This window comes from Phalacrocorax aristotelis, chromosome 6 (assembly GCF_949628215.1).
Source record: "Phalacrocorax aristotelis chromosome 6, bGulAri2.1, whole genome shotgun sequence".
Classification (NCBI taxonomy): domain Eukaryota; kingdom Metazoa; phylum Chordata; class Aves; order Suliformes; family Phalacrocoracidae; genus Phalacrocorax; species Phalacrocorax aristotelis.
Window position 1 is genome coordinate 25591491 of NC_134281.1, and position 27602 is coordinate 25619092.

General features: G+C 38.9%; 1 protein-coding gene across 2 annotated transcripts; it reads right to left on the bottom strand.

Annotated features, from left to right (window-relative positions):
• Positions 1-119: 119 nt before the first annotated feature.
• On the bottom strand, positions 120-12721 carry TSEN2 (tRNA splicing endonuclease subunit 2). 2 transcript variants are annotated; one of them, XM_075096716.1, is made up of 12 exons: positions 12619-12721; positions 11639-11834; positions 10748-10829; positions 9965-10001; positions 7590-8121; positions 7400-7477; positions 6733-6783; positions 5938-6076; positions 4175-4211; positions 3379-3490; positions 2687-2776; positions 120-2215 (listed from the first exon to the last, which is right to left on the bottom strand). In XM_075096716.1, the coding sequence occupies exons 2-12, from the start codon at positions 11810-11812 to the stop codon at positions 2156-2158; spliced, it is 1392 nt and encodes a 463-aa protein (XP_074952817.1). In that variant the 5' UTR covers positions 11813-11834; positions 12619-12721; the 3' UTR covers positions 120-2155. The 2 variants fall into 2 exon arrangements, with proteins under 2 accessions (XP_074952817.1, XP_074952818.1); XM_075096717.1 differs by lacking the exon at positions 7400-7477.
• Between the last annotated feature and the right edge of the window lie 14881 nt (positions 12722-27602).

Below are 27602 nucleotides of genomic sequence, written 5' to 3' on the forward strand. Positions count from 1 at the left end.
CAGCTGCTGTTAGACCTCCTATCCACCCACTCCTGGTGCAAATCAGAATTCTTCAGCTAGGATTTGGCTTACAAAAAGAGATTATGGTGTGTTATTTCTGAGTGAGTCAGAATCCATACTTCATTTAAGTACTGTATTTTAATTGGTAAAATATAAATACAGTGGCAAGTATCAGTGCTATGGTACAACTATCTCATGTAAGTTATTTGATACAACAGTACTGAAACATGAAGTACAGTCATCTGCAGCTAGAATAAAATGCCTTGCCATGTACAGTTAACATATACATACCCGTTCAGCTTGAAGAAGCCATTATGCAATTAACATTTTCATTTTAGAGCTTTCCAGTACAAGTCATATTAAATGAAAGCAAATACTAGAAGATCTTCCACTTCGAGTTGTATGTAGTTTCCTGCATTTGTGACGTGGCTTTACAATCTAAACTGCCTCAGTAAACCAGACTGTAATTTTGTGCTTGCTGGGAACAGGCTGAGTTGACAGAATTTTTACCAGCCCTGGAAAATTTCCTGCACCCAGGAGGCAAAGCCCCCTTTCTAGTGAATGAAAACAGCACAAAGAAAATTCAAAACGGCGTCATTGTCACCATCTATAACATATCCTTACTGTTGCAGCAAATGTGTTCTCTTACAACATGGCAGGGAGGAAATCTTAACAGCACAAGGAAGCCTATTTTTCAAAGGCTTAGATGGAATTCAAATGCCTGAATCTAAAGCAGCAATACTTAAAATGCGGCATAGTTGATACTTAAACCTCCTGGCTCTACTTGAAAGACAGCTGAATACCTGCTGGGTTTGTTTGTTTTCCAAATGTGGCTTAGCAATGGCAAACATCAGATTTAGGAACCTGCAATCTAGATGATTAAATCTTACGAAAAAGTCAGAAAATAGCAGGCACCTAGTGTGGCAAGGCAGAACTGCTCAGCACTATCCTATACTTCACTCTACAAAACACAGTGGTGTCTCTCAGCCTGTTTTACAACATACAATGCACCAGAGCAAAGAAAGCTACAAGTGCTCTATGGAAAAATAAAAAAATGTATAAACCATTGTAGTTGCTAGATAAAAGAGAAAAAAGTGGTGATGAAACAGACCTATACTTGCCAAGCTAGAGAGACTGAATTCCTCTCACTAGCTCAGCATCTTCAACAAAAGTAAAGAGCATCTTGCTGTCATCAGGGGAGATTATAGGCTCTTACTTTCAAGAAGAAATCTTAAGCTGCAAATCCCAAGTGAAGTAAGACATTTTACCGAAATTGGGAAAGGTACCCCAGCATTACCTACTGCCCAACACCTAACGCTGCTGTTCAATGCTTAGACCCAAGAATTAATTAAAATCCTTGCACATTCTGGGAAGAGTTCCTCAATTCTGAGCAATGCTTGTGAAAATAAGCACTTTTAGTTGGGACCACTAAATTCCAGGGTCTAGGCACCTAGCAGCAACATGTTACAATGCTTAATATTGCAACAACCAAATCTCTCCCCAAATCTAAGTCTGTGCAGCTTCATCAAGGCTATGAAGTCAGGTTTTGGTTGAAGAAGAATGGTGCTATCGGTATCCCAAAAGGTTATTTGACTCACTACAACTACTGCTGGCTTTTAACAGTAAACTTGAGGACTATCAAGTTTAAGTCCTCATTTCTGAAGAAATGTAGGACTTTGTGCAAAGTTAGCCTTACAATTCTCAAGTTCACCTCTGAAGGATCTGTGAGGTATTCCCAGAAAACTGTTTGATCCCTCATTGCATCAACTTTCAGGCAGACATTCAGGTTTTGGACTTCAGTGGCTCTGCAGGCTGTAGTGCCAATTCAGCACTAATGCCTGGATCTGTCAGAATATTTAAAATACCATTACTAATTGCTGCAGTCTAGCCACTATTCAAAGATAAAACTTACAAATGTGTAAGGAAACAAGCAAGTATTTTGAGTTGGGACACAGCTTTAATTTTTTCCCTTTCATATGCATTATCATAGTTCAGTTATGTTTTTCAATACAGAATTCTCTCCAGTAAACAGGAAGGACTGGAGAAACACTTTAGTGTTTACACACACCAGCTGAATACATTGATAGAAACTGTTCTTAGGCAATGGTTCATCATGAGAAGGTCAGGTAAAAAAACCCAACTTTTCCCTATACAGTCAAAGTTCATCTTGCTCACTGCGCTCACGGGAAGAAACCCAACGAGTTACAATCAGTTCCTGAAATAAAAACCAGCAATTAGGGTGGGGGTGGGGGGAAGCTACAGATAATTAGCAAGGGATGGGGATTAAGCCTTTAGCAAATTTATGTATATTATGTGACCTCTGAGAAATTTTAGTGGATGAGTACATTTGTTCCTGAAGTGAGCTGGTCTCATACATTTTTCTCCATTTTTAAACATACATTAATGCCACAGTCTCCATAGGTATCCCCATTTCCCCATGCAAATGCTTACGCTCACAGTAGCAGCGACATTAAAATTTAGATTTGAAGACCTCAAGTCTTTACAGAGCCTGCAATGCACTTCTCATGCCTTGGGGCACAAAGGAATCTAGTTATTTTTATTGCTACACGTGCAAAAACCAAAGCATGCTAAAGAGCAAGCAACAGTTCAAGGGGCCTCTTACCATTAGCTCTCCAGCTGCCCCAAGGCAAAGCTACACAGGCAAAGCAGAGAAGTAATTACTCACCTGAACCTTGATTCTTTTCATGCATTCTGGTGTTGACATCTCTTTTTCAGTCATGTCAGATGGTCTAATCAAGTAGCATAACATAAGTTCCTGGTGGTAAACAGAAAACATGAATACGTGGATTTCAACTAATTTCTTTCTATACAAGTTTTTGATTAATTAGAAGTGCAGATACCAATTTTCCTACATTATGTCTTCTGCAATCCAAGTTGGGGAGAGCTGTATAATATGCATATGTCATTTTCATTATCAAATCATAATACTGCTGTAAGATAAACTACAATTATAACACAACACCCGAGCAGCATGGCTATGAGTATGGAAGCACTGTGTATGAGGCGCTAAAACAGAGAACATCTTTCAGAAGCTTTCAGTTTCGCTGTTCAAAGAAAGTCCTGGTAGACGGAGAGGGTTTTAAAAACAGAAGTGGCAAGCAGGAAAGTGTCCCTCAGGACCTTCTTCTGTTCCTCATGCAACTTGTAATGTTCCTACGGGCGACAGAACTTTAATAAGCTTCTTCCAGAATTTATCTGGATATTGACAAAGGAAGCTCTTGTTTGCCTACTGGCAACTCAACATGCTCTTCAGCTGACTAGAAACAGAAGGGTTCGCTTTCCAGCCTCACTCCAACTCCCTGTTCTTTGGAACTAAACTGTACATTTATAATTTTAAAGCTACCATCTTACACTTACCTTAGAAGCATTAACAGTTGTTCTGTTCAACCCAGACAAGGCCTTCCAGCTGAGTGGTCTGCGAAGAGAACCTTCAAAATTATCATCAACTAATTCAGCAATGACTGAGTAACTGGAAAACAAAGCAGACAGGACAACTCACAGAAAGAAAAATTACCATTTTAGGAAGATTGTGAAACGTAAGAATTAGAGCCTAAAAATTGGTGTTAAACAATACGCCAGCATGCAGTAAACAAGTAGTGAAACTTCCGTCTCTTTCTACTAGGAAAAGAGGAGAAAAGATGACATTGTGAATATGTGCTTACTGGCATGTCCCCTCCCCACTCTTCTACTGATGCTTGTAGCATTCTCTTACAAATGCCAATCTGACATTTATCATCAATTTATTACCTATAATCATTCATTATCTAGGAGTTCAACCTGACTAGCTATGAATAAAGACAATTATCATCCCTTAAAAGATTTTTCTCCCAAATTACACAGACTATCCATCCCACATATTTCTAAGTCAGTTTTACTAAATCAAGTCACTTTCCTGAGTGCATTCATCATATGAGTGCTAACTATGCTCACTGCAACTTTTAATTTTTAATATCTTATTACTGTTACATGAATTTAATGAAATTGTGTTACTTAGTACCTCTCCTAAAATGACTTTTGTATTCCCAGTACAAATGCATGTGGCAAAGTGTTTTGAGTGAAGAATATGTGCTTAACCAGTGGAGACACTGAATTTGTGCGAGAGAAATTTACTAATTTGAAAATAAGGAATTAGACAGAAACATGAGCTTCAAACCTTGCATGATAGAAAGGGGGCCCTTTTCGATACAGCACTGAAATGAAAGAGAAACACATTAGTGTTAGATAAACTCAGCTGGAAGCTCTGTGATTAATACCTGGGTCCATAAATATTTTCAAATGTTTTGTAAGGTTTAATTACACAAGACAAACGCTTTTGAATTCTGCTCAGAATTGAGTTGTTCCAGCAAGTGGAGAGAGAGGGAAGAGACAAAAAAACATGGGAGCAGCAGGGTGACTTGGGGCAGGGTAGTAGCCAGTAAAAGATAAAAGTAGAAGAAAAAAAGGACAGTTAGCAATTGCTGTGGGAAAAAAGTTTAGGATGGAATTTTTCTGTAACAGTCTCATGCTTTTAGCACTGTATTTGCAACAGAAGTTGAGCCACTAAAGTACAAGTAAGAGATCACAATAAGCCATTGAGTTTCTGTTCCAAGCAAGCATTTTCCACAAGAGAGGCAAAGTGCACAAGTTCTTACATACTGCCCACCAGACCCACTGAAAGTTCCTTCTCTGTCCAAGGGAACACATGACTCATTGCAGCTGGACTGCTGGAACTGAGCTAAATGGTTACATTTCCCCTCGTCCCTTTGTGGCGAGCTTGTAAGAGGGGACTTTACGTAGTGCAGGTTTTCTTACACAGCTGGCTAGCAAAGGCCCTGTCAGGTAAAGGACGAGCAGCACTTCATTCCAGTGACAAGCATGATTTGCAAATTATCCATTATAAGCAATTGTAGTAATACCAACTCTAAGAGGGTACCACCAAAGAACAAGAAGCTAGAGGAGCTCAGGAGTAAGGCAGAATTACTGTTAACCTTAAACTAGTCCAATTGCTTTGACTGGCACAAATCCAAATTCAGGCCAGAACACAAGCAAACAGTGAACAAACTAGTATCAATCTCACATATACTCCATCTACAGCCCAGTGTACTACGAACAGTAGTGTTGAATTCAGCCAAACCTACTCACTGATCCTAATGACTGGCTTGGCATAACCTCAACAGATTCAAATACATAAACCCCAAAATTATATAAGTGCATCAGCAGTATTAAAACACCTGCTGACTTGCGTGCATACATTAAAAATATCTCCCTTCATGCACATTTTCCTGTAACGACAGCCATTACTGTACTGTTTATGTTGATATAAGCTTGATGTAGTTCTTACTTATTTAGCAAGGGATTTTGGACACTACTAATTTTTCTGTAAGATTAAAAACCCTACAGTTAACAAACATGCACATCCCTTCCCCCTCCCCCCCCCCAGAACAAACAAAAAATCCCCCCAACAACAAACATACAGAGAAAGTCTTAGCAGTAAGCTCAGCTGAAGTCCAGCTTCCATTAAACGGGATGCATAATGAGATGCATGGACTTCAATCTGAATTGGGATCTAGATGCAAACCTGCTATTCCAGAGACTGTCATGTTAATACTGTAGAAGATGTGTTTAGAAGGGGACAGAGAACCTTGGGAAGTGAATTTCAGTGCAATCCTGTATTAATTATTAACGTCATGATGCAAAACAGTAGACCTTTCGAGCCATCTCCTCAGCTACTAGGTATGTGATGTTACACTCCACTCCTCCTAACTTTATTGCTAACCCATAGTCCAGCCAAAGATGTCTTTCACCAACTGCAAATAGCAAAGCCTGCTCCAGTCATGCAGCTCCTTGTTACTGAATTAATCTTTGGCACCAGACTCCTGCAGTGCCTGAAAAGAAGTCAGTTGCGAACGATTCCACTTTTTTAAGGAAGCTACTCACAGAGATCAGTTCCATACTTCAGTCCGACTTTGGGGACCCAACCCTTACTGCGGAAGTAGTGATATGCCATGTAAGTAGTTTTAAAATTGGGCTTCACTTCACTGAAAACTTCCCATAGCTTCAAAATAGTTAAGGGCTCCTAAAAATCATAAGCAAAGGCATTAATGTGAGTATATTAACCAGATATAGAATACTGTGTGTAGTAGAGCGTAACAGCCAAATATCAAATTTCACAGTCTACTGCAAAGAGCAGGAACTTCAGGCAATAAAATACAGAATCCCTAAATACAAGACAGAAACCTGTTGCTCCATTTAGTGTTTTGTGATTTTTTTTTTAATAAGCATTTCACAATCAGTCCCACAACGTCCTTGTTTGAAGGAAAATCTCATAGGTTTCAATTATTTTGTCATTACCTTAACAGTAGCTTGATATACTTACAGATTAATGCTTAAAACTCGAAGGAATTTTCCTGTTTCAGGAAAGAGACTATTCACTGTATTATTCCTCCCATACTTGCTTTCCCCTATTTTCTGCTTAAGTTACAACAAAAACCTTTCTCTACCAAAAAACTGTGCTTAACTACAGCTATCTTGGTAAACATAAAACTTTCAGACCAGTATTTCGTAAACAGAATTATCATTACTTATAAGAAAAACTTCCCAATTACTCTGTTTGGTATTTCCTCCTTCAGAATTAACAGAGTAAAATACTACCATAGCAGGTAAAAATTTCAGACCAAAATGTAGCCAAACTAATGGTATCCCCAACAATCCAAAATTAATTCAATCTCTTACCTCACCATAATAAATACTTAAACATCCCAGAGCATACACCAAGAAAAAAGCCTGAAAAAATAAACAGAATAAACCAAAATAAACAGAAAATGGAAAGAATAACAGAAGAATAAACAGAGTATGTTTAGACTGATAGTTGTAGTTTATATTCCATACAAGAACAAAGGCTCAAATTAATTTTATACAAGAATCCTAATGCCATCGAGACAAGTTGCCTGAAAGTTTCCTCTGAGATTTGCCTTCATGACCTTTACATTTCAACAGGCTACACAAAAAAAAAAAAATCAATCCATGTGCTGTAGAGTCCTGAAGGCACTGTGTTAAAACTAACACACCTGAATATATTTAGAAGCAGCACAATTGAAGCAGGATTCATACAAATGTTATATTCCTGGTATTTCTATACTTAAGTCCTATCACTGGTCTCTTTGTCAGTGGGATTATTCAACTACAGCAAATGGGATTGGACCCAACTTTTTTTTTAACCATATAATTTAATTATCGCAGGTTATGAAAAATAAGTTTAATGACTAAGACAATCCAAATACTTAGGAGACACAGAGGAACCCTGTACTTCAGAAACAAGTATTCAATTATGTTGTAAAATAGATTAATGTTTACTTATCAGATTAGAAGTAAACCAACTTGTATTGTACTTAAAACATACCTCTTCCAAGCTGAGCTGTAAATATTCAAAAATCCTAAATGGATTTCTTCTGCATACTAGTTTTTCCTTCTTGACAAGCTACAAGAAAAATTTACTAAATTACTAGAACTTTAAACTGGAAAAAATACAGAAGTCTGAAAAAAGCACTGATATAATTTTTCTGAAAGATTAGGATGCTCTTTATGCTTACATTTTCTTGCGCACGAGCAGAGCCATCTTCAGGACGTAAACTACCTCCTTCTTCCTCTTGCACCAATACATATTCTGGAGCACATTCTTTTGACTTGATCATCTCACAAGACCTTTGCTCAGTGCTCTCCTTAGCCTGGCAGCCGCAATGCACGAGAAAACTGTGCTTCTGGCAAGACACTTCAGCTACATCTTTCAAGTCACCTTGCTCCTGTTCTTTAGAGCCACATACGACCACAGGATCAAACGCTGGATCTCCTTCCAAACAGGCTTCATTGTAGCCTTCATTCTGATTCTCAGGACTTTGGGCTACTACATTGCCAGTGTCTGTAGAAGATTGTCTGGAAAGTTCTGTATTTTCTGTATTTGGGCCCATTCTGTGGCAACTATTACTGGTTTGTTCAGCTCCACCCTCTTCCAAAAATGGCAGCTCAAGAGGTTTAGTGTAATTTTCAAGAATTTTGGTAACTGAGCAATCATCAAATCCTTGCTCTTGCAAAATACTTTTAGCCCACTGAACATGACGCTGGTACCTAGTAAACAAGTAAAATAAATGAGAAGTTCTAGGGCATTACATCCTTTAATTAGTATCTTAAAAAAAAGATTCACAGTTCACAAAACAGATCTGAACACACAGACCCCAGTAACTGCTATGCAAAATACAAGCATGCACAGCATAATAGGCCTCCAGTCTTCAGGAAGCTGCAGATCACATTACTGAACATCAAGATTCTCCTACCTTCTTGAGCTTTGTTTTGCCTTTTAAATTTCTGTGGCAACAAACACTGTTACCGAACACTGCACAAGAGCCATGCATTGAGGACTACTCCTATACAGTTTCAAGAAGCAAGAACTTCAACAGACAAAAACTCCCTTCTCCCACGGAAGCCTTAAGCCTGAATTCCCTGCAAAAACATCTTGGTATCAGAGCTTGCACGATTAAAATATGCAACAAGGCTTTGCATATAGAGCTCTCACACGCTTCATCTATTATACAGCTAACTACTGAGAACAATATCTTCAAAACAGTTTTAGCTGTCTTTGAATCAGCAATGGCCTAGGAAAAACACCAGCGTAGAAGTCTTAAGCAGAAGCTACCTTCGGTTTTAACCAAAACCCTCACATCCCTGAGAAATAACAGTAATCCTATCAGTGAGACAGCAGCTGAAAGCTCTAAATATACCTAATATTTTTCAATTATGACAGAGGTCTTAGTGCCCCTTCAATTATTTCTCCTTGGAAGATAACATTTTTGTCCAGTTGAAGACATAAATCTTCATTCTGTGAAAGTTACAGGTAGGTGAGGGCAGCTGTCTTTATTCAAACCTGGACAACTCTAATACAATATTCTTCATTTCCCAAAACAAAATCCTAACACAGCAATTACAGACCAGGTAACAAAGAACTACAAAGACAATTAAATGCAAATTTCATGTGTCAACACAAAACATAATTCCCTCTGAAGTCTCATAATAAAGCTATAAAAACTATAGCACTGAATTATGTTATAAAAAAATACTCTCCCCTTTGTCCTATGATTTAATAACCATATAATTTGCACTTACAGATCTCTACTGAAACAGATCATGGTGCACCTTCTGCACGAACGTAATGTCACATTCATTGATGCTCACCTGTATTTGCTGCCACATAAAGCATTCACAAAGTAGACTAATAAGAACAAGCATTTCTGCAAGTAGCAGTAGCAATAGTAACAGTGATACTGTTACAGTTTGTCTTACCTAAAGTTGAGGACTGAAGGAACATATCTTTTAAATTTAAATAAAGTAAAATTTTTAGAGTTATCATAAGACTAAAGCAAACAGAGTAACTAACTTGCACACTCGTGTAACAATTAGTTCATATACTATTTAAGTGGAACAAAATAAATACGTGGTTCAATGGTCCAACACTCTGTTTTGCTAAATGTACAAAATAGCAAAGTCGATAGAGACTTTAAAAAAAAGTTAAACATTTATGTATTACAAAGGTTCAAGAGCTGCTTCAGCCCACACTATAACGCTTCAATAAGGAAATGGGAGAGTTATTTTAAATAGCCTGCCCCAGAAACTTCTCTTTATCCTCCTCAGCTGAGAAACAAGTTTATTACGCCTGATATTATTATTAATTACCTATACTACTATGCATGCCATCAGTTTTGGCTTCTATTCATCAGTTAATACCTGCAAGCTTACATGAAAAACCATGCTGAATATGACCTACCTATTTCTAGTTTTTCTAATGTGATTTATAAGTGAAAAAAAGAAATAGAAGCAAGTCTCCATCCTCATTTATACAGCCAACAATGTGAAAACCAGTAAGATAAAATATAAAATAATCTGTTTCCTAAAAAAAAGGAGAATTAAACTAACTTACTTTTTAGATGCAATTATAGGCATGTTTAAGTTAGCACCTGTATAAAGAAAAATAATACATTGTTTCATCAATATGAAAATGTTTTCATGTGATTTTGATTACTGAGGTAACCTGCAGCCTAGTAATTGCCCCCATTTTCAATACTCTATGCCATTTTGGTCCCACTTGTATTCAAGAAGGACACAGCAGAACAAGGAAAATTACAGAGGTAACAGCCTGTACAACAGGAACAAATAAATACACTATTTTTCTCCAATCCGTAAAAAGACGATTATGGAGGGATATGATAAAATCCAGTGATCCCCATTGAGACTTAACTGTCATGGAAAACCTGAATAAAGAATGTCAGTCTTTCTACAAACAACCAAGAACAGATTAGGTGTAATCAGCTATAAACAGATTAAAAATTTCACATATCCTTGCCTCATGATTTCATAGAGACTAAAATGTACAGATTAAAACCAAGAAAAACTGGGCAGTTATACAAAGGAAAGTCCAATGATGACACCTTTACTTACAGACTTCCTAAGCAACAAATCTCCTAGTGAAGTTTAGGAGAATGCACTAAGGAGCTATCGACATACATTTCCTGTTCTTATATTTTTTCCTAGGCGTCTTGTACTGGCCATCATCAGGTATGGGAGGCAGAGAAAGATCCTTGATCTGACCCGGTAGAGAGGTTATTTTTCTGTGTGTAATTTATAAACACAGATCTTCAATGAGTAAAGAAAAGTGAAAAGTACTATTAGAATAGTGATGGAAGTACAAATGGGCACAATTTACCTTGCCACTTAGTAACCAGTAAAGGGTCTGAAATGCTGTATGTTGGTCGACTTCTTGAAAGGATACCTTTGCCAAAATAGCCCTTCAAAGAAAAGGAAAAAATCCCTGTTATATCACGACACAAAAATTAACTTATTTCCAAATTATAAAATGTTGACTGCCAAGATCAGCTGAGAAAAATAACTGAATTTCTGCAGCATTTAAGCTTTGCCTAAAGCTTGTTGCTTAGCTTCTGATAACTAGCTCAATATTAAACACCTGCAGTCAAAGATTTAACCAGTGGAGGGTGTTGGGTCTTTTTCCTCACTTCTACATATTTGTCAGTCAACATCTCCAAACAGGCTTCTGAAAGCAGGTGCAGAGGAAACTCCTGTATATCAATGCTGTGACAATGCATAACAGAAAACAGAGAGATGGATAAAGCTACTGCATTTACACTGTAAGAATGGTGGTGAAACGGTACTTAGACATAAAAGGCTTAATGTAGTTTATTTTACTCAGGAAGAAATACTCAAGTTTAAAGAACTATACAAAGCATTTGTAAGATTACTATTCCAACCTCCTGAGCTTTAAAAACAAGAAAAGGCTTTTGCAAGGTTGCATAAACTGTTGAAACGAGAAATAAACATAACAAACATGAAGCCTTTGCAGTTGTTTTTTAGCTCACAACATCACTTTGTTCCAAAATGTATTTACTAGTATAAGAACAAAATACTCCTCACATTCGATACAGAATATATGTTTTGTACAGATTTCAGGAGAGGAGGGAGACACGGAGGATTACCAGAGGCTGAAGGGGATGGAAAGCATAAAGGCAGGCATATTTTATCTAGTATTATGCTTTACCTATATTTAAAAGACTAAAAATGCTGTGCAAACAGGGTACAGCACCTTGTTATAAAGCTGTTCAATATCTTCAGGGTTCCTCACAATAACATTGTTGTTAATGATTTCAGCCTGGCATATTCTGAAATCCTTCCCACCTACATCCACAGGAAAGGGAGACTCATATGACTCAAAAACTCTTCTTTTCCTTCTTGGGGGATGAAAAACTGCTTCTGCCATTTCCTAACATTAATGTTTCCTCCTAAAAAGTAGAAACAAAACATTTCATGTTCAGGAGTTAAAGTTCACCCATTTTTATGTTTCAGCAATATTCCCTTCCCAATAGCAAATCAGCAATAAATCCTACCGTATAATCTGAGTTTAATTCTGTAACTATTAGGCCAAATAAACATAAGCAGCGATTTGCTACTCTTATCTGTTAATCTTTTTCTCTCAGGCACTGCAGTATCCCCCGAAGACCAGGCAGGGACAGTTCCCAGCCAAGAGTTGCTAAAGTAAACTTAGCATGAAAGGCGAGCACATAAACTGCTGAAAACCCTTCAAGAATATAACAGACGACCGAGTAGAACAGCAGAAACCACACCAGGCAAGTGCCTAAATATAAACTGTTTTGAATAATGACGGCAATAAATCTTGGAGAAGGAGCAGCGGCTTGTCAAGTTTGTCTCCTTCGAACCGGGAATCCCTCTAAGGAGGGAAGGCGGGCAGAGGACACGTAACCTCTGCCGTCAGCCAAGACCGCCGCGGGGGTCTGCCCGCAGCCCCCTGCCCTCAACCCCCCGCGCCCGGCCGAGAGAGGTACAAGCCCTGCCGGTGCCCAGACGGAGGAGCGGCCTTTGCACGGGGCCGGGGCCGGGGCCGGGGCCGGCAGGATACCGGAACCCACGGTTCCATCCGCCCGCCCGGCCAGCCCGCCGGCACCTCGGGACCCCGGCACCTCGCCGCCGGGGCCAGCGGGCGGCCACAGGTCGCGACCCGCCGCTCGCCCGTCGCCATAGCGGCCGCGCGCCCCGCGCATCCCTCACCGCCGCACTAGGAGGCCCCTCGCCTGCGGGTAGCGCCGCCAGGCCCAGGCCCAGGCCCAGGCCCAGGCCCAGGCCCCGCCCCCGCGGCAGGCGCGCGTGCGCGCGTGCGCGTCTGGCTGGCGGGAGCGGGCTGAGGCGGGGGCGGGAACTGGAACGGGAGGGGGAGCGGGAGCGGGTAGGGATCTGTGGGCTCTGCGAGCGCTGCCGTTTTTCTTTATGGCTGTGAGGTCCCCGTCCCGCGTGTGGGCGGAGGTGGCGAAGGCTGGCTGTGGCGTAGCTCGCTTCCAGGCACGGGCGTCCCCGCCCCGAGGTGTGAGCAGGGGGCAGCTGGGCGATGTGTGGGGAGAGGGGCCGGCCCTGGGCTCCCGGGCGAGAGGCGCGCAGGTCGCTTCGCTGCGAGAAGGAGAAACGCTGGGTTCCCTGGGGACCGCCGCACTGCAGCTCTGCGTGTCGAGTCGCTGCCAACCTCGATACTGCAGTAATGTCCGCAGACTACAAACCAACTGGGGCGATTTAATAAAGTGAGAGAAAAGTGACATTTCGTGTGGGACACCCCTCCTGAAATGAAAGATGAGCTTCGTGGTGAGGGGCATTTGAGATACATGAGTAGATGAAATTTTATAGCTGTGGGAGGTGAGGCAGAGATAAAATTTTCAGCCTGAAGCAATTGGTTTTGGTTTTGCAGCAAGCCCTTGACATGGCCGTGACTCATAACTAACTGCCTGGGATAATGCAATGCTACTTACACAACTTATTAACAGAGACAATTGTCATCGTGCAGCTTATTGCCAGAGCTGAATGCAGGTGGTGCAATTTTAAAAAAGTACCTGAATAAAATGCAAAGCATTTTAACTAGTTAGTGAGAAGCAAACATCGCCTTTTCTGTTTTGATACACAGTGAACTTGTTAACAGTTTGAGCCTTGCTCATCGAATTCATAATCATACATGTGACTACAATGCAACTACTTTTTCTTATTGTGGGGTTATCTTGTGAGGTACCACTGTCAAAGAAAGAGGATCAAGACATTTTGGCTCCAGGGAAACCAACTCCCAGTAGAGAATTCTGTCTGATTTTCAGCAAAGATCAGTGAATTCACTGACGAAAAGTTGTAAAAATACATTATTCTTATGAGGTATTTTATCTCTTATTCCTATTTTACGAACAGTCTGGGGGAGGGGGAGGCAGTGGTGGTTATAAGACCACACAGGAAATGTGCAAAGTACGAGAATACTAAGCTGGTGTTCTTACAGTTATTTCCTACAGGGGTCCACTTTATATACCAGCTCATGAGTGTTAACTTATTTTCAATGTTGATTCACATACAAAGCGTTGAAGCTAAACCACAAAGGACCCTGTTGTATTCCTGTCACCAAAGTACACAGCTCTAAGATGGGGTTCGTTCTTACAGCTCCTCTATTAAAACACCCATGAGTTAAAGTGTTCTAGGTAACAATGTGAAGGTAAGCCAGCACCAAAGATGTCGCTGTGTTTCAAAATTCCTTCTAAATTTGTCAAATCAAGTCTCATTTAAATGGAAGTGGAGTTTATCTATGCTGGATATATCTATGTTTTCTCATTGTGCAGACACATTACTACAAGACCGTACGTTACAGTGAGAAGTAGACAAAACATAAAAAAGCTATAGGTCAGTTGCTTTCCTTCACATCTCATTATCTTCATACAGCCTTGAGAGGAAAACGCAGCGTGCGCCATTCAGCCAATTAACTGACTCACACTCTTATTTCTTCAACCAAGTATCTGGTCCCGTTTCTGATTATAAGCCCAGATTGTGCTTCAACCAGAGATTTTGCTATCTGAAGGACAAGCTTGCTTTAAGATGAGTCATGGCCTTTTTTTTTTTAGAATATCATTAATTGTACTTGCACTTTCACAAATATCTGGATCTCCCTTTTTATGATGAGACAGCAAAGGACAAGGCGGCAGCTAAATGACTAGGCAGTAGCTCTGAAAAGCAAACCCTTGAGATTATAGTGAATCACAAACTGGGAATGAGTCAGAAATGCCATATTGCTGTCAAGAGTCAAGAAGACAGTGATGAGTGACCTAAGAGGAAAGGCTGAAATAACTCAGTCTAGAAATGGTAAAATTGGCAAAATAGACCATTGCAAAGAGGGAGAGATACATTGTTCTGCATGACCACTGGAAAACAACAGCAGGAGCAAGGATGTTATATTGCAAAATAATATCGTACCTGTGAGGTGAGGACAACACTGTCTTACCTAGGAGGACTGTATTATGTCCATCACCAGAAATTTTAAGAACAGTTAGACAAATGTCTTTCAGGAACAGTTCAAGTAAAGTTCATCCTGCCTTGATATGGGGGGCTGCACTAAGAGCACTGAAGAGCCCTTTCATGGGAGTTTTCAGGATTTATCCTTCCAGGTGCTTTTCTGATCTCTGCAGTGCAGCAGAAAATGCAATACTCTATACTGCCCTACAGAGGCTGAAAGCCCACAGCTTTTGGTAAATCATCTTACAGATTTTCATTTCTGTTTTACAGTCTTTCGGTTCAGGAACGTCATTATGAGAACAGACTATTTCGTGTTGTGTCTGGCTGATTCATTGCTTCTAATGCAGAGTACTTGATTGCTTACTATTTCTTGATACTCAGCTGAATTATTCCATTGCTCTTTATTAAATTAAGGTCCAAAGCCATGTCAGCTTTCTGAAAAGACTGATATAACCCTCTTTTCCAAATCACAGTGAGAACAACTTGGTTGTAATCCTGCAGTTCTAGAAACGCATTGCCTTAAACTTTGACACAGTTGCCTTTGCTACATAACTTTTGGTTGTCTGTTGCCTTACTCCCAACATCCTGATGTCTACATTGCCAGACCCAGAATTTCTTATGGCATGGTCCCATTTGGGGACACCAGTGCATGCATAGGAGTCCCTCTGAACTAGCAACATGTCTTTCCAGGAGGAAGTTGCTAGCTTCTGTTCTGTGTTGTTACCTGATTTCTCAGTCACTGGTAGAGGGGTAGAACTGAAATGTAGTTAAAATGGAAAGACATGCTGTCACCATCAGGCTTGTTAAACTCTTTCTGTGACCACATACATGGTAATATCCTTTAAAACCTACATAAGCATTTGCAATCATGTACTCTCAGCCTTTCTGTGGTTTATTGTGCCCTTCCACAGTAACAGTCATATTACAAAGTTTGTCTGGAATCATTTAGATGAAACATGCCATTTATCCAATAAAATCTCATTTAATATTATATTAACTAATATGTAACAGCTCATGATAACTAATTTTCATTGCCAGTAATATTAAGTTGCCATATGCAGGGAAGTGCTAGGGAGTTTTGTTACCCAAGGTGGTTGTTTTCTGAATGTTTGGGGACTTTTACAGGGAGTTGGGAAGTTAATTCCCAGTCCTCTCTCAGCCAAAACATAGAGGCCAGGTACTCTTTAAATACATATTTTACATTCTTAAGCTTATTAAAAGAAACAGAAAAGTCAACCTGTGAAGCTATTTGCCTACGTAGCACTCTAGAGGAAGTTAGAAAATCCTAAAAGAATGACCTATTCTTCTAGTGTCTTCAGGTAATTTTGGATTGCATACCAAAGAAAGAAAAAGTTTTGCATAGAATCCCGTGAAATTCCAGACATGATCCATCATTAGGTTCACTTCTGACTCTGCTTTCCACAGGATGTTCCTGTAAAGTTTTCTTATCCCATACTAGATGTAGTCTGGAAAAGAAACATTTTGACACTTACTTTTCAATAAAGCTCGTTACTTTCTCACAAGGTGATCTGAGCAGTAGTTGGGGAATGGACTGTAGCTATTTACATTAGCTGGTTCCAGTTTCCCCAGACTGACAGAAATTCCCATGGAAATTCTGGTTACATTAACTTTGACAGAGATACGACACTGTTTTTGGAAACTTTAAAAAAACAACTAGGGAATAGTTTTCATTTTTATTAATATGCAGTATCTTCATTTTGTTTATTAAAGAAATAAATCAAGGTTAGTTTCTGCTTAGTTTCAGATGGTTTTCACAGGAGACAAAAAAGGAGAAATCAGGCAAATATTGGCCAAGCATCAACCCAGTAAGAAATCCCATAATAGCAGAAATCCCGAGGCAGATGGCAATAAAGTGAATAGCATGAGAAAAGAGAAGGTTCGAAATGAGTCTGTAGTTAGCATACTTACTTCAGACATGGAAAATGATTTTGTATTCTTGGAAATGAAATACACTTTGGTGAGGGATTCTTATAGAACCATTTGGCCCAGCTGACATCAGCCTCTCCCTGCAGACATCGCAGTGTACAGTGTCACTTTTGTCCTCATAGCTAGCTCTCAATTTGTGTTACAACCTATATGTGTTTGAAAATCTAAACATTAATTTTTGCTGCTTCGAGGCTCTCAACACCCCTGAAATGATCACTTTCCTTCTCCCCATGGAAACTAATGGAAAAGGTCTGAGCTTGCAGTTTCAGGGGAAATTAAGGGCACTTAGAACCTCTGATTTTCACCCATCCCTTGAGCTCCCATATCAGGTTTATTTACCTCTTGTTGAAGAAACATTTGTTCCTTCATGGGTCATTAGTTTTTCTGCTTCATCAATCACCTAGGTAAGTTGTTAAATGACGCACAGCTTCTGTTTTGCCAAATTCCGGCTCTGTCACCTTCACCTCATGCAACTGAGCAATGGGCCAGGCAGCGAAAAGCAAGGACAAAACTCCAGGCTCCAGCAAGATAATCAGTAAAAAGTCCATTTCATTTTTTGTCTTTCCATTGGAAAGAAAACTGTAATCATTACATGTCTCCACTAGATGTCCATATTTCAGCAATTTTCAATCATAAATTCAATGAAGGTAGCTGCCCTGTGCAAAATGCATAAAAATACTATGCTCCGTTGAAAGATGTAAATACAAGATAGATTTTCCTATTAGTGAAATTGTGCACCTGGCTCTTTGTCTAAAAAGGCACTGAATCTAGTGCAAAACACTCGAACCACCTTTTGCTTTGTGTATTTTATACTCTCAGAAAAAGGTCCTTTAAGGCTGACAGACTTTTCAGATCTTATTCAGATCTTGTTATCTCTCTGGTTGTTTACAACCTTGCCTTTCTTATTATTTTTTCAAATTATTATGTACTTGGTATTAACTTGTAGGAATAAATATTTGGAAAAAAGCGTTCAAGATTCTTAGTGGTTTGGGGCTTTTTTCAGCTTGGCTTTTAGTTTTTCTATGCACATTTCATTTTTGCGTTCAGATGCGTGCAGATTCCAAAATCATTGCCTCAGATTTTTAGATATGCCTGCATAATTGTAAAATAATTGCTTTTCTCGTTACATTTCTCTTCAAATATTGAAGTCTAATATTTACCTACTTTTTCTGGGTATCTGACAGGTGTTGGAAACACAGTTATGCTTGCATGCATGTAAGTATGGTGACTGAGCACACATTCGTTTTTATGCTCACAATTTTAAACAAACTGTATGCAGACAGCCTTTTGGCCTTGATATTCATTTACTAAAGGTCCTCTTCACTGCTTTGGCAGGGCAAGGGAGCCTTATGGCAACTGCCAAGAGCAAGGTTTGCACTCCATTTTAAGCGTGTGCTCATTTTCTGCCGAAGAGGTGAGTGTTGTGGCATGGGAAATGCCAGACTACAACTCCAAGCGTCTATTTGTATACACTGGCAGAAGAGGATCTCTGTCATCACTCTGGGATTTCAGGGCATGGTTTAGGAGGCATGGTGGTGTTGGGTTGACGGTTGGACTTGATGAACTTAGAGGTCTTTTCCCACCTTAATGATTCTATGATTTCTGCTTATTTGCCTCAGCCAATCCAGAGAGTCATCTTTACCTTGCCAAATCAGTGACATTCTTACTCACTTCTTTGATTACCTGTAATCTATCTAAACTTCTCTCTGCAAACAGGGATACCAGTTTATGTCCTGTGTGATGTTTTTGTGATTTGCATACCCACGCACTAATAATAGGTCAGAGACCAGCGATTTAGTTAAAATACTAGGGAATTTCAAGGAGCTGAAGTGAAGGCCTTATTTAAAATTACTGAATTCCATTCTGGGAATAACCCAGAGACTTTTTTTCACTGTTTTTCTTCTGGTTTCCCAGGCATTTTCAGTTTTGTTGAATGTAAGGATAGAATAGGTTTTAGAGAATGCTATGTACCAGATCATTTTAAGGCAGCTTCCAGGACCACATGAAAACTAGGCACTCGTGATTTATAAATTCCCATAGATGTAAGTATAACATCTAAAACTGAATTTGTCTCCAATGCTTTTAACTCTTTTACAATATTAAGGAAACAGAATAGGTTATTTTGATTATATAACAAAATGAAAATTTGGTGTCACTCCATTTAATCTAGACCATGCCTGATCTGGGAATGTGCTTTAACATGGCTGGCTGCCTTTAAACACATAAACAAGCCTACTGGATTCAGATATTATCTGAAATGTGTCTCAAAGCTCATCCTAAATGCTGTCTAGGTTCGTGTGTCACAACTGACAAAAGGACAAAATAACAAGCGAATCAAGATAAATCCCTAAATCATCACATTCCAAGAACTGAAATAAACCAAATAAATCAATTTGTTGCCAAAAGTATATATGTTTTTAAATACAATCCCCCCCCACAAGAACATCCTCTTATGGAATATATCCCAATCTTGAATATTTACTTTCCGTTTGTTTAATAACAGGAAAAGGTTTGTAGCTCTTTTGTTGAGTTTTACATGTCAGCATCTTAATATTCCTATGGTATTCTTAAAACTTTTACCAGGAAAAAAACCAGTGCCATGGCCTATACTAGGAAATGTTCTGTTTATTTTAAATGCACTTATGAGCACACAAAGGCAAACAACTACCTATCGTAAACCAAGGGAGCAACTTCTAATGGCTTGGTTGTCTCATTTGTACTTCTTTATATAGTTCCTTGGCTCATTTGTCCCTGCCCTTCCTGTGTTCTGTTCATTACCTCTCTCTGTACCTTTTGAACTCAATTTAAAAAATCCTTTTTTTAATTTCCCCATTACCTGCTGGGCTCTGCTTCTTTTGGTGTCTCAGCCATAATGAACATTGGGCTAAAGGTTTATCATACATCTGGTACTGGATCCATAGGACAAGGATTGTCACTAGCACAAAGAAGTGAATCTTAAAACTGAAGGGCTGCTTTTTAAGTGCATAGCCCTTAGGCTAGGCTCTGAAAGTATGACAAATAGCTTTCAAAGATCGTTAAGCTTCTTGCAGAAGTACTTTAATCTGTTTGGCCTTGCCTGTTCTATTGTGGCAACTGCAGTAACTACAGCAAATTTTGGCCAGTTCTCTTCACGTAGTTATAACATCATGCAGGCTTGTTTAAACAGTGAGTAAGGTACAAACAGCTAGCAACTGGATTCCCTAGGATTATAACTGTGGGCACAGTAGTGTTTGAAATCCAGGTTTCAGTTTAAAAAAAGGTAAATATCTCATAAAAGGAAGTGCAAACAGTAGGGAAATCTTGTTTCTATCTGTCAAGCTGTGTAAAGGACAGTCATGCTGGAAAGAATGGTTAGCTTTGCAGAGGCTGCTGGGGCTTAGGCTTCAAGGACATCTTATATTCTTGAAGTAGTTGGGGGAGGATGTATGATCTTCACCCAGTTGTTCTGCATCTTTGCTAACTTACCGACACAACAGATCTCTGGCACAGACACCAAAGCCTTAGAGGTAAACTTCGGGCTCAGAGACCCGGGCTTCATCGGTCATATCTATCTCCTGATTCAGCTAAAGTGTAAGTCTTTATAGCAAGTCTGTCAAGTGGAATTGGTATGTCGTAGTGTGAGCTCTGTAAGCAAGACATGATTTGGAAATCTGAGGATGAAAAAGGAGGTGGTTCAGAAAGACATCCTACATTATTCCAAGAATTCAAAAACAGGCATGTTAACCCTGATCATGAGCATGGGCACTGAAAGAAGTGACGGTTAGCATGGACATATTAATAAGATATAAACATGTTGTTTAACTGAGCAAATTAAAAAGGTTGGCACAGGACAGAACTGCTTGGTTAGGACTCTTCTGAGCAGTCCAACCAGTCAACAGTGCTTCAAATCTCAGAGGATGTGTTGTAGGTTGAAAATTACCTCTGTAAACCTGTTGCAAGAGTGGCATTTTATGTGAGACTTCACTTGGAAATGGATGAACTAATAGAGAAGCTACCATATTACAGAAGGCTTTGTTTTCCTTGCTCAAATGCAGGCTTTTAGACCTTGGAATAAATAACTGTTGGAAGTATTCTGAAGTAAAAAGAGAAGACTAAGCACTTTATTTTTGCCATGATGTAACTATGCTATTATCCAAGCCCACACTTGGAGCTGACCTTGGTGTGTTTAACTCAAGGCTAAACTGAAGCGCTTGGTCTTCACTGTGCTTTTACCTCAGGATTGCTTCTGCATGTTAGTTGTCACAAAGTAAAAATCATAGCATTTTTAGCAGCCAAGCCGAGCCCTTACTGTGTGTTTCTGCAAGGTTATTTTCACACATGATAAAATTTACAAGAAGCTACAATTCTTTTGCTTCTTATATAAATCCAGAACAGAGGCATGTGGCCAAGCAATATGGGTGGCAGTATTTGAATACGAACAATCTTGTCATCACATTCCAGCATGTTATGAAACCTACTGTGCAATTTATGACATGATTGGATTTTGTATCACAAGGGAAGAAGCTGATTAACTGTCACATGACTACTAGATATCAGTATTCAGATTTGTAAAATGATACATACAAACATCATTCACTTCTAATTGAATGTCCCAGCAAAACTATACACAAACACCCCATTTCTCATATCCTTTCCCTGACAATAGCAGATAGAAATTACACACATAACTTACCGATTTAAAATATATTGGCTTTCCACATTGTATAAGTGATTTCCATTCTGCTGTGTCCTCAGACACTGGAGGAAAATGAGGGATATTTGAATTGTTTAACACCTTCAACCTGTCGCAGATGGAAAACTCTATCTATAGATGAATACGTTCCATTCATTGTATTATACCCAGAAAGTCCTTTAGGAGAATCACAATCCTGCTAAATGTCCTTAGGGCACTGGATTATGTATTTGGATCTTGGATTGGGAAAATAATTTGTAACCAGAGAGCACCTGGATGAATACACTTCTGAGAAGGTTCCCATGTGTGCTTTTCAAAGTGTTTAAGATCTGGAACAGCTTATACGTACTCAATTTGTTCTAGATATAATTGTATGAGTTTCATATATAAGCTGCCTAGAACAGTGGGGTGAAATTGCCTGGTTTGTCACATCCTCGTCCATCCAGGGTGACCAGAGAATCATTGTGTGCTGATACGTAGAGCTTAATCATTTGGAGAATGATAATAGAATAAAATCGTGAACGGACAGTCTCCAAGACACATGTATCTGCATTTTGCATATGTTCATCTTACGTGCAAGTTGCTGTCAGGGGGTAGCTGCAACTTTAAAGCCTAATTCTGCAGTCGTTTAAAGTGACATTCATTACATTTAACAGACCACAGTCATGTGATGACATCTGAACTTCACTACCTATATTACTGATGGCTGAAAATGTAATTCCCTTTAGCATTCAGATATACATTTCTGTGCTTACTTCTAAAGAATATTACAGTTTAAACCATGCATGCTTTCCGTACTCTTTTACCAGGTCCTAGGGGTCTGTGATACCTTTTTCCTTAAAACTGCTTCTTTAACTTTGTTTTTACCTTGAAGTATAAATTTTCCAATTGGTATTGCTTACTGATACAAGCATTTTAGATATATCTACCTTTGTAAAAAATGTTTTTCTATAACTTTTGAATTGTGATATAAATAGCTATATATTTCTGTCTCAATAGTGTAAGGGTTGTCGCTCTTAATGATCTTGATTCACTTAGCTTATAATAGCTACTTGTGTCTTGCCTTAACCTTTTCCAGGGTGGGGACTGTTTTCAAATGCAGCCATAGAGCAGCAAAATAAAATCTTGTTCCTGCTTGAGTCCTTAACAGTGCTTTAATGCAAATATTGTGGCAGTGCATGCAATTTTTTAAAGATAGTTACTCAGTAGAAAGTCTCACAGGTCCCAAATTAGCAAAACCTTTGTAAAGTTCCTACTACTATTCTATGGAATTTATAACAGAGGTGTTGAAATCACTTACGCTTTTGCTGACTCATTTCCCCCACGGGATAGCTGATGACCTCAGAAATACCCTCACAGAAGTTCAGGGCACATAGCTGCCATCTGTACCATAAAGAACATACTGAACTCTCAACTCTAGTTCATCCTAAAATTTTGATTAATATACCTCACTGTGCTGCAAGTCCAAGTCTATTTCAAATGCCATTTTCTTTTATAATCTCTTCTGACTCAGATGCTAAGTTAGTATGGTATTTACAAAATATCTGTATCACCATGAATTTATCTTGCCAAGAGGAGTTAAATGGTTACATATTAAAAAGATTTTATAAGCATGATATGCCACAGTAAACACTAGTAAAAGCTGTTCTAAAACTATTTCTGTCTTTTGTTGGGAAACAAATTATTGAGGCTTGAAGGGGAAGACTGCTTAGTAAAAGGAAGGAGAATTAAACATATTGAGGTTTTAAAGGAACCCTGCTTTGCTGATTAAGTGCTTTTTACAGAAATGCAACTAATGTTTCCTTCTTTTTTAATTCTTAAATCAGGCCCAACTGCCAGTAAATTGCTTTCTTTGCTGTGGGTGGAGGTTTATTTTTCAGTCACAAGAACAGTATAGATTAAGACAGCAGGCTGAAAATCAAGATATCTGCATGCTAAATAAAATACCGCACACTCCAGCTCGGTGTCAACTCATTCGTCTCACTGTGGCTCAGCTAAACTTTCTGTTAGAAACAAGTTTCCAGTTGGCATCTGGCAAGGCTATAAAGCTGCCTTACATCTGAGTCCCTGTTCTTATCTTCGTGAAAGCATCTTTCAGTATTTGAGCTTCATGCCTTTGATTTTACTGGCGTTGAACTTTGCAGTACTTTGAGACTCAGAATGGAGCTGGCATTTTGTCTTTTTGTCTACAAGAAGACTTGTCGTCTTGCCTGTCAATCTGAAAGCAGGACCATTTGGCAACTGCTGTTATTCCCTCTGGAAGTCTGATGGGTTGTGGGCACTATAACCATACTGCTCTTTTAAAACAAAAATATCAGTCTCAATGTGTGATAGATAAAATAGTTCAAAATACGTCTCTCACCATATGGTCAGCCTCACCAGAAGACAACCTGGTAACCAGCTGGTAAAAGACAGAATAAGATTTTTTAGATGCCTGCTGGGCTGTTTGTGCAGTTTTTCTAAGCAGGTTGTCACCTTATTCTTAATTGAGATATCCAAGAGATCCAGCTTTTAAATGAATGGTTTTCCTTTGCGGCTGAAGGTATTTGTGTCCACCAGTGCTGTTTACCAAATTATAGTTTATGCTGAGCTACTACCTTTCCCTCCTGTTCCCATCTTGTTGAATCAACACATCATTGGAGAAAGTAATTCTGGTAGAGTCAGCATAAAGTGTTTGCTACATTATTAAAGAACACATTCTCTATCATGTCATCTAGCTTTCAGTGTTGAAAGACTAACTCAGTTAATGCTTGAGAAGTTCCCTGAGATCCATGCCTAGCCTCTGGTAAATATGCTGTTTGGTTTAAATTAAGTGCAACTTTACTCTGAAAATTAGACTGCACACAATGCTGCTTCCTCAGTAGAGTTGTACTTTGTTCATATCAGCTGGCCAGTTAAAAAACTTGTTTTTTTCTCTCCTCCTCATACTGTAGAGTTAACACAACTTCAAGTGAGTGAACTGCTGATTACGGTTCATCTCCTCAAACTTCAAACAGAATTTTTTACTGAGTTTCAATCAGTTACACCTATACAAAGTAATTGTAAGTGACAGGTGGGTCCCTGAGGGTATAATTTGGTGATATGGGGCATACCATGGATGAATTTGAGGGTCTAATCTGACCTCTGGAACTTTATGCTTCTGGTCACATGCAAGGAACCTGAAAGACTCTTGTCTTGTGTTCCAGAACCTAAGCTAAATTTGCTAGCCTTGTAGTTGGCAAAAAAAAAAAAAAAGTTTCTACAATGTCTGTAGTCACTATAACTTTTTAGACACATAAATCTACATGCCACTTTTCCTCAAACACATGATAAAGTCATATGCATGTATCAGTCCTTGTTGCTGGCTACGGAAATCATACGACATAAGTACCCATGGATTCTTTCAAAAATCTTAGGATTTGTGAGTGCTGGATACTATATATATTAATGGCATGGTTATCCAATGACAGCCTGCTGTCAGTAATATATATTAATGGAAAGTCTTGGGACTATTAGCACAACTCATTGCAAGACTGTAGCATGATTACATCAATTCTTGCAATGGGTGTATGAATCCCTTGAGTGAACACTGATTAAAAAATGACTCGTGGTTGGATTTGAAGACTTGGAATAAATAAAGCAGCAACTGACTATTATGCAAGGTCTATATACTTTCCCCACAGACTTTCACAAAAATGCCACATTTCTGACACCTTTCCAGCAGGCTATTTAGAGGCACCGTGGTCTGGGCAGACAGGGTGGTAGACTGCAAATATGAATACTGGGTCCTATTCCCTGTTCTGACTTGCACTCAGCAAGTAACACCTCAGTCACTCAGTATCCTTATTTGCAAAATGGAATGAAACCACTTGCATACCACTTACTTTGATATTAGTAGAGAATGGTACTGTTATTTAAGACTTATTATTTCTTATAATTCCTTTTAAAAATCCTTTAAAAGTAATTCTTTTACAAAAATTCATTTAAAAATAATTATGTATTCATAGGAACAGTAGTATCTATCTAAATGCAAATTTACTCCTTCATCCTATTAAGTTTCTATAATGCATATTTAAAATCTCCATAAACCTCCTTACTCCATAAGGAATATTCTGGTCTCATAGGTAAGCAGCAAGAATCTGAAAAGTCTTTCTAATGCACACTCATGATCTGTATGCACATTGCAGCAAATTGCAAAGACCCAGAAAATGTAGATTACAGTCAAGCTGTTCCTAAGGACAAAATTTAACTGTTTGTTCCCCTCTACAACTCTGAACTGGAAGTAATGGCAGAAGTTCAGATTCTGAACCATAGAAAAGCCCACTCCATGACATCTGATAAAATGAGATTATTTGTTCATGTGATGTTAATTCTAGAGGGTCTGAGGACCATCATTTGTTTACATCACTGAGGAATTATGTTAACAATTAAAACATGGCAGGTATACACACAAAATTAATTCCTTGCTTCTGCCTTCTATTGTTTCTGATTTTACGTAGTCAAGTGACACTGAATCAGAACAGAGAGATGAAATAAACCCATGCTCTGTTAAACAAAATCCTCCCATGTAAGTCCATACGTATTTTTATGGATGGCAAATTTAAGTATAAGTATCTCCTAAGGTGCCAGAACAAAACAGTTAGGAATTGCTGAAGTGTATCAGACCCCAGGTCTTTCTAATCTGGTAGCATGTACGCCAGTGTGACCTTTCCTCCTACTTCAAAAGAAAGTGTGAAAAAAAGAATTCTAAATGTTTCATTTCTGCAAAAGCTACTGCCTTTGCTCAATGATAACCATGGTTGTAAAAAAAGTACGTGTGGCATGCTGAGTAAAGACCTAAACTTCATGTGTCTGAACTCATTCTCAAGAGGCAATCCCTTTCTCAACACACAACTGAAATAGCCAGGTTACATTAGGTTTCAGAGGAAAGAAATCCTCCTCTTGATACCGGTTCTGAAACTGTGGATGCAGCAGTAAAATGGCTCCCATTCAGACTGTGTCACATAAAGTGAGATGGGCTTTGGATCCATGGTCTGAGACCTCCAGTGCTAGCCCTGCTTCTCTGCTACTTATGCATGTGCACTCTTTCCAGAGGCATGCAAAATAACCACATGCATGACAACTGCTGGAAGGCTAGATGTTATTTCTGCCTCTCATTTTTTTAAATAAGAGGTTTAGGATTAGGAGGGATCTGGAGCTCATCGCTGTAATTTAGACTTCTGCATAGAACATCCATGTAGATAATCTTGCCAGTGTTTCTTCCACATATCAGAATTTCAAGGCAAGCTCAACTGTTTAGTCTCTTGTCACATTCCTGCAAAGTTACATCACGTTATTGTACATAAATAACTTAAATATATGTACTACCTACAATATAATAACTTCTACTTGCACCACAGGATACCTAAATTCAGGCTGCTAACTTCTTTTTGAAGAGAACAGTTAAGAGCTGTGATCTATATTACATTTCTGTGAGGCACTATGTATTCAGAATTAGCAGATTCTATCAGTGAAGAAAGAAGGTAGTGGATAACAACTAGTTTCATAAGAAAAACAGGAGCCTGCTATATCTTATCACTGTATAGCCAAAACAAAAAGGAGGTGCCAAAGTACTAGCTTTCTTCAGAGATACTCCAATGCTATCTGTCTAGTGCCATTGAACCAAAGGATCCAATGTCGTTTGGGTCTGACTGTGGTATACAATATTTTGGTGACATTATCAGGACATGTAACTCTGTGGAAAGCGAGGGGGTTCATCATTTACTACCCGTTTGCAGCCACTTTTGGGAGAAGAATTTTCAGTAGCAATCAGTTCGTATTAGCAGTAAAAGAAAGCAAGTCTTCTAGGAAGAAGGGAAGCTTCACTTCATCAACTGTAATGGAAAATAAAGGCAGACACAGTAGAATGAATGTGTTAAAGCTGTCTAGGAACAATGTTAGTATCATTAATTCTAGGAGATTTTTTTTTACACGACTGGCCAGAATCTTCCTTTTGTGAAACCGGTGCTACAATGTTCACAACCATAAAAAGAAGTGAAAGGGGTAAAATTGGCTGTTAGGCCACACAGAATTGTTTTCTACCATAAAATTGCTAGCATTTTATTTAATCTATCTTTAGGTCTCTACTGATCAT

Excerpts from the sequence above, each read along its gene's own strand:
- TSEN2 (XM_075096716.1), bottom strand. The coding sequence starts at position 11,812 with ATGGCAGAAGCAGTTTTTCATCCCCCAAGAAGGAAAAGAAGAGTTTTT. Across the intron at positions 10,830-11,638 it reads TTGAACAGCTTTATAACAAG|GGCTATTTTGGCAAAGGTAT; the intron begins GTGCTGTACCCT and ends TTTTCTTTGAAG. Across the intron at positions 4,212-5,937 it reads GAAGTATGGAACTGATCTCT|TGCTGTATCGAAAAGGGCCC; the intron begins GTGAGTAGCTTC and ends CTTTCATTTCAG.